The sequence below is a fragment of the Micromys minutus genome, assembly GCF_963924665.1.
Source record: "Micromys minutus genome assembly, chromosome: 5".
NCBI classification, from domain to species: Eukaryota; Metazoa; Chordata; class Mammalia; order Rodentia; family Muridae; genus Micromys; species Micromys minutus.
In genome coordinates, this window is record NC_137974.1 from 54,230,797 (window position 1) to 54,246,403 (window position 15,607).

The window sequence follows — 15,607 nt, forward strand, 5'->3', positions numbered from 1 at the left end:
TATTAATAACTTGAGTTATTATAGTATGATCAATATTATATTTTAGCACAATAAATTTTAAGTATTTAAAAAAAATACTATTCGACTTCTCTAAGAATTTGCATTTAAATAGGGTGAGACAGTGATTATTTTAAATGTTTATGGCATATCTTTTTAAATAAATGTGTAGTATTTATTATATCAGATTAGCTTAAAGAGTGACAATATTTTTCAGAGTTAGTTTTTATATTAAAAAATTTAATCACAAACTGACTTTGGTCCTTTGGGTGATAACATAATACCAGCATTCTCTGCTGCTTTTTCTTGACGTTTTTATATTTAGTGTTTTTATTCCTCAGCAGCAGAAGTCTAGGAACATTGTTGGACAGAGTACCTTTCAAGACAAGTACTAATGTGCAGATCATTGGTAATATTTTATTGACATCTCATTTTATGTTCTGCTAGATACTAAATGCAGTGTTTTGAATTTGTTTTCTGTCATTTTAAAGTACTTTAGTGCTTCAGACATTAGAAGCAGTTGCCACCAGGTACATTTATTTTCTACTGTTTAGTATGTATAAAATCTAATATTATAGTTTGGAATATTGTTTAGGTCCTTTACATATTGATTGACTTATTTTATATGTCTTATTGTTTTTTAAAATTCAAAGAACTAAAAGAAGAAATTGTCATGATTATAAACTTGTCACCTGCATTTCTCATACTCTGTCCCTTTTAGCAGAGAAAGGGATTTGAATGAAGGTTTCATAGATGGCTCTTACATGTATTACAGTAAACAGCTATAGAATTTTATCATGAAGTCATCTATCCTCATGTGCAGTGTTTTTAGGTTGTTACTATGGTAACATTTCCATTTGTGAATTTTTGTGTCATTAAAATGTGTAGTCATCATACCATACTACCTTTGGCTTTTGATTCCTTGTATAAATAAATCACTGTGCTACCTGCATGTTATTGATCGGCAGCAGACAGCATGTAACTGCATCCCATAAGCTCGAGGCAAGGGAAACAGAAACAGCAAAATGAAAGAAATGGGAACATTTTGTTAAATTACATTTTAAGATTGTCCTGATGGTGCTGGTAAAAATTTAAATGTTTCTAAAGAAGAGCAAGAGCACTGGCAGTTATTCTGTGAGAAGCTTTAATTTTTATAAGTATGTAATAATGAAATTGCTTAGGTATGGTCGCAGTAGGAGGTAAGGAGAACATTAGTCTGTCAGCTAAATGGGTGCTAAATAACCAAAACAGAAGTAATGACCCTTCAGAGATTCAAGAGGCTCATCGGAAAACAGTTCTTTTTTCATTTTAGCCTTATTACCAGCTTGAAATCTCTCCTCTTTTCGGGTATTTAAAAGTTGTCCTCCTTATTTCTCTTCTGATTATGAAATCAGACTGTAATATCTTATTGTTAATTTGGAATAAAGTAGTCTATAATGTTCCCTTGTATCAATTGCTGCATTCTAGTAAAGATTCCTACTGTTTTTGTTTTGTTTTGCTTCCTAAAGCCCCCTGCTGCTGTTGATTACACCTAGATCTGCTACTGATTGGAACTGTTAAAAGGCAAAGATAATGTGGATGGTTGCTGAATCATTTAATTGTAGGACTAATAAGAAGTGTTTTCTCTGGGAGCCAACAGATAGAGTAACACTAGAATTTTATATATACAGTGACCAAAATATTCTCCTGTATTGTAATAATATTTAGAGTGAAAAATATTTACTGAGAATTAATAACCTAGTTTTATTACTAAGATATAGAACTGAATCTGATCACAGAAGAGAAAAATGTTAGTTTAAATTAATTTTGGCTAGCTAGGCTCTAGCAATTGAATGCTTGTTTTCTTTTTTATAAGATGAAACATATAGGTAACTTTGTCCATGAAACTGTTAATACAATTGTTGAGAGTATAAAAAAAATCTTAGGAAATTTATTAAAATGATTTATTAAATAAAAGCTCTCTCCTAAGTAGCTTATATTTTTAGAATCCTTACCTAAGATTCTATAAACAAATTTCTAGGATAGCCATGCTTGTGGTAAGAGGTAATCACAGGTTTGTGCCCTGTTTAGAATGTGGGATAATTACTGCTTGCTGGAATAAGCTTAGACTTACTTAAGGGACTATGACTATGCTACTGTGTGTTTAGTGATAACTTATGCTATTAACAGTATTCTTTCTCTACATTGTAATTAATTACTTAAGTAGCTTATGCTTCCAAAGACTTTTTGAGTTACTAGGTACAAATACTATCTACATTGTAATTTGTTTGAAATTGTGCACATCTATAACTTGAATGTGGGGGAAAACCTAGTGTTGCTTTTAGTTTATTTTTCCTTTGTGATTTTTTTTTTTTTTTAATTTTTGGATGGGGTATAAAATCTTGAGATTATATTCTAAATTGTTCTCCAATTCGCTATCGATTACCATCAGACTTGGCTTCTTTAGCCACAGGAGAACTGTGGTTCTAGTGTGAGATATTGCATCTTACTCTGCATACACTTTCAAGTTTCTTACTGTAATATTGAAATCAGAGAAAGGACTTAAAAGATACTTCTCCATGGCTAGGAGAGGCTTGTGAGCAATCTGATGATAATTTAATGAGGAAGAGGATTGAGATCTGTGCTACAGACAAAGTAGCAAAGAGTGCTTTACATGGGATACTGACACTGAAAATGGAGTAGAAGACCTTATGATGTCTCATGTTTGTTGATGTCATTAGATACTCCATCCACCTTAAAACAATGCAGAAATCTTTTTATATCTAATACTGTTCTTGCTTTTCTAAAATGATAAAAAAGTTCATTGAAGCTGCTGTGTTTACTTTTGTTGTCTCTCATCTTAATGCTATTGTAGCATAATAGTAACTGTGTAACTGCCCAGCTTGATCTGGCTTGTCCTCAGAAGAGTCTTTTCCTCACTAGCCTCCTCAGGGTGCCTGGCTTGTCATTGAACTTCTTAAAAAGTAAAATGGGGAAGTTAAAATAGTAAAACTGAGATGGCTGTGACATAATACTACAAACTAGAAAAACAGTTTCAAATCCTAGTCTGAGCTCAAGGTGTTACAGGATGTGATTTCTTTTGACATCTATGAAGGAGACTGTCTTCCAGGACATTCTCACAGTCCCTTTGAAGACTGATTTCTCCCTGTGCACAAGTACACATTTGTCTATTTTATTAAAACAAACAAAATAGACAAACAAACAGTTGTTGGATTAGAATTTGTCTTGGTAACACAATTTTACCTTGATTACCATTATAAACACCTTGTCTTCCACCCATATGGTGCTAGGTGCTAGGCTATCTTCATATGAGGATGGCAGCTGTAAAATAGTGTTGTCAATATGGTGTGCTTAGTTATGGCAGCTTAGTTAATATGGTGTCCAAGATCTGGGAACATAATACAGTGAGAAAGAAATTAAGCATTCCTATAGTTAATATAAGTAAATTAACCTGGAGCTATTAGTTTATTTGTAACTAATGATCTGGCATAACTGGCATCTTCACATTCTTAACATATCTAATTTTTGTACTGAATAATTGTTCCAGTTTAATCTGCTGTCAGAAATGGGCTTGGTTTGAAACTTTGCCCATTATTTTCTCTCACTCTTTTATTCTACTGTGTTTTAATTTTGTGGCTTTTGTGTCCTCCCTCTTCCTTCTCTGAGTAGCTGAGACTCTGTAGCTCTGTTGCAACAATCTGGCTTTTCAACCATAAGCAGGCTCATCTAATTCTTAATGCATGTTTGGTATATTCTATATTTTTCAGCTTTTACGCATTGGACAAACAACCACATTTATTTTAATTGACATTTCCTTGTGGGTGACATACATTATGTTACTGGCTCTACATAGTCACAACATGTAAGTACTTACACATAAATGTACACATAACATTCACAGTCTCTATGCACTACCTGATTGGTTCCTTTATTCATACATTTCACTCTCCTAGGTTTTTTTTCTTATAGTTTTTCTCTCCTCCCTCCTCCCACCCATATTAACTGTTCTTGCTCCCTCTTCATAGTTTGTGTTTTTATGTTGTGGTCTATTTGAAGGCCATAAGCCATTGCATTATTTAAAAGATTTTTCCAACCCAAATCTTAGAACTATTTTTTGATCCCTTGCAGAAAGCGTCATGCCCTTTGAGATGTAAAATAATGACGAAAGCCTTTGTAAATTGGACAGAACTATCTAAATGTGAAGTGTTATTGTTATTTTTTTTTCATATTTTATATTTAACCACTTTTTTCTGTTTCCATGGTAGGCGGGTAACTTTACTAACAGGAAGAATGACCTCTTCTGTCTGCTATAATGTCTTATCTGAACATTTATAAAGCACTTTTACTGTTCCCTTTTCTTCATAGAATTCATAGGAAAGGATCATATTTCAGTGAATAGTTGCAAATCTTCTTCTTAATTAAAACTATTTTATCTCCCTTCTTAACATTTCTCTGCATTGTCTCCCTTCCCTTATCTTTTGAGCTCTTAACTATAATTACATAGCATTAGCAGGAAATGTTTACTTTAGTTAAATTATCCTAAACATTGATTTTACTTAAAAAGGTTAGATCACATTGTTATTTGAACTGATAAATGTAGCCTGGTGTCTTCTCATACATACATCTACTGTAAAGCCATTTCCCCTTCATTCTGTGTATTTTATGATCTTCACGGCTGGCATTTTAAAAAGAATTTCATTTTCTGGGAGCCAAAATCTAATCATCTAGTTTGCTATCTCATAGGAGACATGCTTAAAGATTGGGTTTAAAATATATAGTGCACCTCAGTAGAACATGGAGTATTCCAGCAACAGTTTTCACCATTTTATAGGTAAATTCTGGTTGAATCTGCCTTTGGATGAGGAACAGTTTTGTAGCACTTGGCCATTTTGCAGGATATTTCTATGAATTTTTAATGAGTGTTTTTGTCATATTTTTTGTGATTGTTACTGAAAACAATATAACAGATATCTCAGATTCTGTAGAAAAATAACATAAATCAAATGCAAGCATATCTTGTATGCTTCTGGGAACACAGGGAAAGAAACCAAAGAAAGATGACTGAAACTTTACACATGTGCTGACCGGTGAAGTTGCACCTCCACTCATTGTAGCTCATCTGAGCATGCTGTCTGGGAATTACACTCAAGTGTACTGATTTTCATTCAAGTTCTTCCATGCTAGTGATGAGTAAACCAAGTCCTCTCTTTCCTTTATTCTTGGAAAATATAAAGAGATTAATAAAACAAATCACTTTATGCTTTGTGGGGAGCTATAGAAGACTCAGTTTCCTGAGCATTTAGGAAAGAAGTTGAGCAAAGATGAGTGTCTAGCTGACTATTAAGACCATGTGGAATGAAGTGCTAAGGCTTGCAGCTTGATATAATTTACGTGTACAGAGCCAGCAGAATAGCTCCCTTTCAGGGTATTCTTGCCAGGCATAGTCATGAACATTTTTAATGTCAGCAGTTTGGAGATAGAGGTTGGTGGAGCCCTGTGTGTTGAGGCCAGCCTGATCTGCAGAAGGAGGTGTAGAACTGTCGGGCATAGAGTTAGACCCTTTTTTTTGGGGGGGGGGTGGGAGTGCCCTCTGATTTCTCTTGTAAAAATTTTACTATGTCCCCTAAGCCATGACAGTTATTAATCTTTCTTCTTCGTGGGCCTGATGGAAACCCCGTGTTTTCTATATTCTGAACAGAAAAAGATGCAGCTTCTTGTCCCTGAATGTTCATACACACGATTTCCTCTGGCATGGGGGATGCCTACACCCTCCTTACAGTCTGTTTCAAGCTCTGATCACAATCTTTCTCTTTTTTTTTTCTTAATTTTTTCCTCACCCACTTGCCCTCTCCCGCCCACCCCTCTGGCATCATCTAAAGTAACTTTTTATTTAACTGAGATCAATCTAACCTTATATGTCTGATGTTTTATGAAGAATTTTTATATATATATTAATACTGTCAGGGTTTGTATAAGGAACATTGATAGTGTGCTTAGCTTTTAGTTATGGCCCCATAAAGAACTTATTTAATCTTTCTGTCAATCATGAAAAATTATTATGTGAATTTAAAATATTTCCTTTCTTGTAGAATGTCATTGTTTATCTAGAATTTAACTATGTCCTTAGAAAATAATTGAAGTAAAAGTAAACACATCTTAGAACCCAAGAAGATTGTAGAGGTTGTTAGTTATATGCTATTCCTTATTTATATTTATCTCTGTGTAGTTTTAATAAAATAGACCTAAAATTAACCAAGGATATTATATATTTTCTGTCAAAAGTAGACTAGATATTACTCTGAAATACTTTCTTTTATTATTGCAATTCAGTTTTTTTTTCTTTTCATGAAGTGTAAGTATACTTGGGAATTCTAGTGGTTAAATTTTCCCCTAACCTTATTTATTTGGTGAATTTCAATTATTACTTTATGGCATATCATCATTGATTTTTACATGGTCCTTGTATTTTATTTATGTGATATTTTACTCAAGAAATTTGCCAATTTCATAGTAATTTGTATCATTATTAGTTTCTCAGGAATTTTTCTAAAAATTTAGTGTTTAAAAGCTCCACAAAAGTGCTGTGGGATTTTTCTGTCTCTGAACTGGTACATTCTAGAGCTAACTTGATAACTCTAAGTCCAAATAGAAAGTAGGTTCTTCCCCCATTCCCACCCCCTCCATCCCTCACTCCCCACTCCCCACCAACCCTGCAAATACTTCCGCTTGAACCACTCGATAAGTCAAATGCACAGATTTCTCTGGACTAGGCTCTTTCTTTTAATCTTTCTAATCTTACTAGGAAAGAGGAGAGGCCCTGGAGCAAACAAAGTTGACAGCTTCCTACCTTGTGCCAAAATAGCATTAGTGCAGATAAAATATGGTAGCTAGCATTTGCATGCAAGCATAAGTTTGTGTGTGTGTGTGTGTGTGTGTGTGTGTGTGTGTGTGTGTGTGTGTGTGTGTGTGTGTGATGTCAAGTTGATTGTAAAGTGACTGGCAGAATCCATAGCATTTGGGATTTCAGTCAACCACAGTACCACACTTCACACTATTTTATAATGACTTCAAAAGTCCAGTGTGATTTGCTTATACTTAATGTAGCAGTAAAAAATTCACTATATAAACTCTTAGTTGATCTTCTAGGCTATTTATTTACTCACTATTACCTCACTGATTAGTCCACAGCCATGAAAAGTTGCCTGAATTTTGATGGATTCTTATCAGTGAATAGAGCAATAGTATCCACCTTGTTTTTGTTTTTTGTTTGCTTTTTAATTTCTAGTACTGCTACTTACTAAAAAGCAGTGGACGAACTTCACATCCATACAGACATCTTGATATATTTTGTCACAATTGATTGTATATTACTGAAAACAAACCTCCTTCCTCCCTCCCAAGAGAAGTGTTTTGCTGTTGTTACAAATTGTTTTATTTGATTTGATATTTAAATGGGACAAATCTTATTTCTTAATTGTGGTACTATTTTTCAGTTTAATATAATTGGATAAACTGCTACTGCTATTTTTTTCTTCTGAAATTTTGTTTGATTTTTCTACAAACTAAATTACATGTTATATGTGCCATTATTTTATCCAAACCAGATAGAATTGATTTAATACCTGGAAAGTATTAAAATGCTTGTGGTATCTGTATAAAATTCAAGGAGTAGCAATTGAAATATTTTTATCTAGCTGTATCTAAGAGAATATTTGTCGAGTGTATGAAATTGAGGGGTAGGGTTCAGATGCATTTCCCATTGTACCTACAGCAATCAGAAGAGTACTTTTCAAGAGCTATGAAGGTGGAACTTCAACTATTCCTTTTTTCTGGTAACTGGAAATTTAACAAACATAGCCCATGGATGCTTACAGCCACATTTAAATAACCAATCACCTGTGTTTATTATTTAGGAGAACTTTAGAATTTTTAGGCATTACAAGCCTTTCTTTTTAATACCTTGCCATTCCTGCAAGCTTTTAAAAGCAATTTCTTAATCTCTTTTAGTTTTGAGATTCAAATACAATTAAATCATTTCCCCCTTTCTTTCCTTCATCCAAACCCTTCCACATATCCCTCCTTGCTCTCTTTAATTTCATGGCCTGTTTTCAATTTTTACTAATTGCTGTTATGTATGTATGTGTGTATATTTCTAAATATAAGCTACTCAGTCTTCATAATGCTACTTGTATGTGTGTTCTCAGGGTTGACCATTTGGTATTGGACTAAACATTTGTGTGTTATTTTCTGGGGAAGAGTATTTCTTCTACTCTCAGCATTCCATAGTCAGCTGAAATTCTTTGAGTCCATGGTCTTTCCCTATGCACTTGGGCATATCTGTTGTTCTTGTCCTCATTCCCCTTTATGTTTGGGCAGTCCCATTGCTAAGACTTTGTGGGCGTAGATTCTGCTAGTACTAGGATTGCTCTTATAAATGTTCTGTTCCCGGTAGTATAAATCTTCCTTGAGATTTGTTTTTAGGTTTGGGAGGGTATTTTTATGGATATGCCCACTTAGACTTGGATCCACAGCTCTGCATTTTATTGTTTATTGTTTTCCATAATGGTCTCCATGTATTGTAAAAAGAAACAAGTGTCTTTTATTCAGTGATATACATATATGTAGATGATATATATCTTTTATGCAGTGATATACATAAAATAATTGAATATTCAGAGATTCAAAACCCAATATAGAACAAAATATTAATGTTTTGAATATTGTGCTTGTTTAATGAAATAGTGGTTATAGATACTGTTCTAACAAAATGACTGTATTAGTTCTGAGTAGTTATCAAGCTTTCCAGTATAATATCCCCTTTGCTTCATAGTTCTTAGTCCAATTAGGGAGCTGTTAGTTACTATTAAGGTGTGTGTGCTACTGACACCTTTGATTGCTCATGCCGTGCCGGTCATCGAGGTTCACTGTCAATAGTAGCTGTGTAGGACTGTTGGCTGCTTCCTTCCTTTGGAAGCTTAAATGTTGCTTTCTGTTACCATGAAAACTAGTTCCCAGGGAGGAGGCTTTAAGGTGACTTTCAGCTCAGCAGCCTCAGGGCCTCTATTTTGAAGTTCATATTGTCATCAGCAATAGGAACTTACCTTCTCCCTCTGGGGACAACCAGGAATAAAAGCAATAGGCTCTATGTTTTGTGAGTATCTTGGATAACCTTGCCCCACAAATCAAAAGAGGGCTTCTCACACCAGTTCTTTCCCATGTCCATTTAATTTCTTAATTTTTAAAATCCAGCCTCAAAACCACTTTCTTCCTGTTTATCCTCTGTGTTTAAGGGTATGTTTTTGTTTTGTTTTTTAACTGCTTCTACCTATTTATCTCTTGTTGTTTTTTTTTTTTTTTTTTCTAAGATGCCCATTGTGGTAGCTTAAATAGAAATGGCCCCCATTGACTTAGATTTGAATGCTTGATCAGCAGATAATGGCACTATATAGAAGATGTAGGAACTGTGTTAGTGAGAGTAGGCTTTGAGGCTTAAAGTGGTCAAACTAAGCTCAGCATCTGTCTATCTGTCTGTCTATGTTTTTTTCCATGTCCATCCCCCCAGCTGTCTGTTGATCAGGATGTAGAATTACCTGCTCCTTCTCCAGCACTATGTTGGTCTGCAGGCTGCCATGCTTCCCTCCATGATGACAATGGACTAAACCTCTGAACCTGTAAGCAAGCTTCAATTGAATGCTTTCCTCTATATGAGTTGCCAATGTCATGGTGTTTCCACAGCAGTAGTATCCTTAAGTGAGACATAAGTGCGTCTGCTCTTTTGACAGCAAGTAGGTAGGGACTATAGAAACCCTCCATATTGCAACTTGTTCATCTTCTACATCTGAAGACAGCTCTGAAATCATGAAAATACCTGGAAAAGGTTTTAAAAGATGATTTGGTACTTTAAAGCATATTTGAATACTGAAATGCCAAGTATATTAATATTCTATAGGAGAAGCATTTTACTCTTACTATGAATCTTTTACATACTCTATATTTTCATTTACATATTGTTTTTAAGACTTTAACAGTGTAAAAACTATAGGTGATAATATTTTAATTTGCTTTTGATCATTGACTATTCTTGATGTTGAAATTTATTATAGGCTTGTAACTGATTATTAGACAACAATTGATATTTCATTCCGGTTGAGAGAAATGAGTCTCAATATTTTACTAATGGATGAGATTTAATGTTGAATGACATGTATTCAGACAAATGCTTTTATATATAATTTATTTGGCATTGTAAATGCATTTATCTTGTGAGATTCAGACCCCCTATTGTCAAATGAAGTATTCTATAAAGGTTTGGAGTAAATAAATAATAAAACTACTTTGATATACAATCTAACAATATTAAATATTAAGACTTAAAATGATCTACTTTAATAGTTAATTAACCTATTTCAAGGCCATGTAGCTGTCCTACATTAAAGAGTGAAAGAATTTTTAAATGGAATTTCCTACTTTTAATCTTGTCTTCTTTGTAATTGATATTTTAAAGAACATTGCCTTTTTCTTTTTAAACTAGAAATTTACCTTAACTTTTTACCATTTCTAAATAAAAAATGGTGGGTTTTATTCTTTTCCAAAAGGTATAGAAAATGTTCAATTGCTTTTAAATATGCTTTTAAATATGACAATAAAGCTTCTAAGGCTAAGGGTTTCTTAAAGAAGCTTTCTGTTAGAGGCATTATATCACATTTTAATTTAAATGCAACTCATATTGATTACAGTCTAAATATAACGCCTACTATTTTTGCTGTCTTCTTGTTATAAAATTCTGAAAAATAGTCTTTTGAATCTCTTTGGTGTGTGTTTACCGTGGTTTTTGTGTGTAAAGGAACACCACTTTGTGTTTTAGTGCTTGATCTAATTATTTATTTTTTATTTTGACATTAGTTAAGAATTCAAATGATTGAAAAACATCTGTGGGCATTTTTTAAAAAATAATATGTCTTTAGAATTTGCATATCAGAAATCTAGTTCTAAGTAAATGTTAAAAGCAGTGAAGGGATGAGTACAAGCTGGAGCAAGTGAAGCCTCACAGCCAGTGTGAATGGATGAGTTAGAACTTGATGCTGTTTGATCATATGTAAAGTATGATACTGCGTTAAACGTTAAGCATAGGACATCAATGTATTACAGGGACGATTTCACCCACCCATTGCTAGTAAATGAAACCTTTCATCAAAAAAGTACTTACTCTACACAAAAAAACTTATAATGTATTTAATATACTTTAAATCCCAACATTCACAATAAATTTTTAAATTTTGAATTAGCCATTGTATTGTAAGCTTTTTTTAGTGTATGAAACTTTTCATGCAGCTTTTTTTCAGATACTTTCATATTCAGACTTAGTATTTGTAAAAACCAGACATCTGAAGAACAGTACACCTGTCTTTAAGATTAATTTTAGATTGCGAATGAGAATTTCAGCCCAATTTGTCAACTCTTATGACTTGGGTAGCTTCAAAGAATTACAGGAAAACCAGTCTCAAATTTTTAATTTTGTGTTTTGCAGAGCATAAAAATATGTAACCTAATAAGAAAAAACAAAGGAAATCTGTATCTTTTCTGAGATATAAGAATATATATTTCTATGCTTCCAAATTTAAGAAAGCAAGGTTACATGATTTGTTTAAAAACGTGGATATTTTTATTAGAATTTAGAGACTGATGAGCATAATTTAAGGTAACTGACATCTGTCAATTTTTGATTTAATTTTTCATTGTCTAAGAGACATGCTTTTCAGCTTTATGTATTTTCACCCACAGAGAAGCTAGGTGATAAGGTTGTATAGCAAGTATTAATTTCATGTCAGATTTTTAAAGCTAAACTTTAGGTGTAATGGAACGGAAAATATATAATTTTAGAAAATTCATCAGACCAATAAGATTAGCAATTTGGGTGTTTTTGTCTGACATTTATGCATAAATAATTTATTCAGAATAATGATTTAAATGATTATAGACATAATTGTTTAAATATTTTTAATATTCTACTTTGTAATACAGACTTGGGTAGCTTCAAAAAATTAGAGGAAACCCAGTCTCAAGTTTTTAATTTTGTGTTTTGCAGAGCATAAAAAATGTGTAACCTAATAAGAAAAACAAAGGAAATATGTATCTTTTCTGAGATATAAGAATATATATTTCTATGCTTCCAAATTTAAGAAAGCATAAATGATGATATCATACATTTCTCGTTGTATAGAAGAGTGATTGAATATTGTATGATTATAGTTAACTTCATTTTCTGGTTTTTGGTTATTACCATAGACAAGTCACATTCTAGCAGTGGTTCCCAACCTCTCTAATGCTGTGATCCTTAAATACAGTACAGTAGTTCCTCATGTCATGGTCACCGCAGTCTATACAGTTATTTTGTTGCTACTTCATAACTGTAATTTTGTACTTTCATGGAGTATAGTATAAATATCTGATATGCAGGATATCTGATATGTGACTCCTGTGAAAGGGGCATTTGACCCAAAAGGGGTCATGAACCACAGGTTGAGAGCCATTGTTCTAAAGAATTTTTAATGCTAATTTTATTGAATCATTTTGGAATTTTAACCATCTCTAAGAATAAAAAAAAAATCCCTAGTGTCTTAGCATCTTTAGCAAAGATGAATGTGATTATGTTTTTCACATATATAGAGGTTTCCTCCCACATTGATCATTAATCAAGTAAACCAATGTCCTCATATTGTGGCCTGTAGGGAACATTATAGTTTGCATGTTTAATTTGTATTTTATGAATATTGAAAGTACAAAAGTAGAATAGGGTATAAATCACCTTTCTAAAGTTGATTTAGTACCAACTTATTGAGGGACAATTCTTTTTGATCCATATTTTTAGATGTCTCATTCAGTGGTTAGTTGGTGGAATTGTCAGAGAAACTCTGGAAAGCCCTGGTCACCTCACAAAGTATCAAACAACTACAGTGTAACAGAATTGTTTTATTAGATATAAGTCATGCATTGACACTGCAGAATTTTACATTTTCTTGTATGTTTTAGTATAGGTACTCAAACTATAGCATTTTAAAAACAAAGCAGTCATGAGTATGACAGGTCTGTGGGGTGAATGGCTGAGTGCCTCCTAATTATTTAATCAGGAATTGTTTACATATACTGTAGTAACTGGATAATGGAGTACTAGACATCCATTAGAAATTGCAATTTAGACACAAGGATAACACTCATGACAATTTAGTAATAATTTATTGTAACTTACTGACAGTTGTACATAATCAGTGTGTTTTCCATGCTGGCTCACATTGATGACATGTACTCTAAATGTCCACAGCAAACACAAGTATCAAGTGTCATACAGTAACATTTTAGCAATGTCATTTTGTATTAATTTTATTTTAAGGAATTTTAATTGTCTGTATTTTTTGTGTTTTTAATGTTTTTATTAAAGTATAAATTTTTGCTTTTTTTAACAATGTTTTAAAAATTAGATTTTACCAAAAGTATCAGTAAAGGTTTTTATATAAACTTTATTAAAAATAAATGTCACTCCACATTGAAGTAAAGATTATAAATGAAGTCCAGAATTTTTTTAAGTATTGTTTGCATAGAACTTTTTTATATGGTTTTGCTTTTTTACACAAGTCCTCCAATGTGCAGTAACAGATGGGTCCTGTATCCTATAGAAAGCTTGTTGATATCTACAGAGTTCATAAATCATTTCATTTTGTCTAGCATTCCTTCCCAACCAGAGAAGAGAAAATATATTCATTTTTGTTTTTATTTTCATCTAGGCGATTACTCTTGGTGACTGTCTTCACTTTATGCAATGTATAAGTCAGTGTCTGAAACTAGACATCCTCTGCAGTCGGAAGAACAAGAAGTAGGCATTGACCCCTTGTGCAGTTATTCAAATAAGCCAACAGGTAAGTTTTCTGTGCAGATGCTGTGCACATATGCTAGGAACTTAACAGAGGGCCCTCAGTGTGTTCTGTTCACACTGTGGTGTAAGTTTTTGCACAAAGCAAATCAAACCAAATTTAACAATACTTTGCTTGGTATGTGTAGAATGTTGTTGATGCTAATGAAGACCTGAAACGTCCCCTTTTTTATTGAAGGTAAAAGATGCATTAGCCAGATGATTAATATCACATTGTCATTTTTTAAGAAAAGTCATATACCAAAGAATCTCTTTAACATAGAAAGCCATTGTTGAAATACAAAATACCCCGTGTCAAATATATTTTGAAGAATCTAAGCTTGTTGGTATTGAGTTTTCAGGTAATTTGCTCCTCTCCCTACATTAAACTGAGCTCAATTCTAGGTTGCACTTTTAAATTATTCTCCATATTTTTTCTTTCTTCTTGGAAATAATTGAAATTTGTATCACATTCTTGTGGATATGTACAGTAAAATTTTCAAATTGCAAACCACTGAAAGGTATGTGTGGTTCAGTTCTTTTAAATATGTTTATATCTGAATTATAAAAAAATTTTCATATTTACTTCATGATAGACTTTCTCAAAAAGACAAGTTTGTGAAAACTCTTAATGCCTTTTCCTTATTTTTGAGGAGTTCAGTAATCATTTTAAAAGGTGCTTGCTCAAATAACTACTTGTATTTTTCATTTATAAAATACATATATCAAGGTTAGAGGATCTACTTCAAATAAATTACTTGAAATAATTCTCTTTTATGCTTTAAATAAAGTTATTTTTACCTGTATACTGATGGTAAGATCTACCATGACATTTTAATAATTTAAAAAACCGACTCCTAAAATGGTCATTTCTGTTGAACAAAAGCTCTTTATTTCTGTGTTGTGTGTGTACATCTGTGTGTGTGTGTGTGTGTGTGTGTGTGTGTGTGTGTGTGTGTTGGTGCATGTGTGATACTTTAATGCCTTCTACATCCTGTAAATACTGTTGATATTTTTGTTGAAGAAATTAACATTTGCCCTTAAAATTTTTTGTGATTTTATTTTTTGTTTGTTATATAAGGACCCTAAAGACTGCTGTTTATATTTTGATATGAAATTATATTTGATTATTTCAGTTTAAGTATCTTAACATGTTAGAAAGCCTGAAAACTCTTCTTATGATATATCCTTTAAATTTAATGCCTGCAAGCTGTACCTATAATTCCATAAATCCTTTAAAAGTAAATATATATTTGTATTAGAAGTACATAAAAATTTTGGGTTTTTTTTTTGTCAGTACATTTCACAATATTTCTTATTCATATGCTTATGGAGAAAATTGTTTTCCGTTGTGTTTTAAGTGAATATTTTTTCCTGTAGGCTATTTCATTAAATATTGAGCATTTTCCAAACCTGGTTAAAAACATTTTAAATTAATTTTATCTTATATTGTCTACAGGAATGAGTAGTTACCTTTCCTGAAAGGGATTTTCATTTATATCCTAGCCTAAAATTTCTGTGACATACCAAGTTATTAGGACTGAATTGATGTTTTAAAGTGCCATTAATTCATTTACCCCAAATGTTCATTAACAATGTAAATGTATGCTGATGTTCTATGAGACAAGGAAGTGACTAATGACTCTTCCAACTAACAACACTTAAAATGAATAGAAACTTTAGATAGCTAATCTTGAAGTAATCAAG

At 32.5% G+C, this 15,607-nt stretch overlaps 1 protein-coding gene across 2 annotated transcripts in view; it reads left to right on the top strand.

Annotated features, from left to right (window-relative positions):
• The window catches only part of TBC1D5 (TBC1 domain family member 5), a 446,523-nt gene that overhangs the window by 138,924 nt on the left and 291,992 nt on the right, over window positions 1–15,607 (top strand). For both annotated transcript variants that reach the window (XM_080917354.1, XM_080917355.1), the window contains exon 4: window positions 13,776–13,907. In XM_080917354.1, coding sequence (XP_080773480.1) covers window positions 13,811–13,907 — 97 coding nt within the window. In that variant the 5' untranslated portion in view covers window positions 13,776–13,810. The remainder of the gene's footprint in view (window positions 1–13,775; window positions 13,908–15,607) is intronic.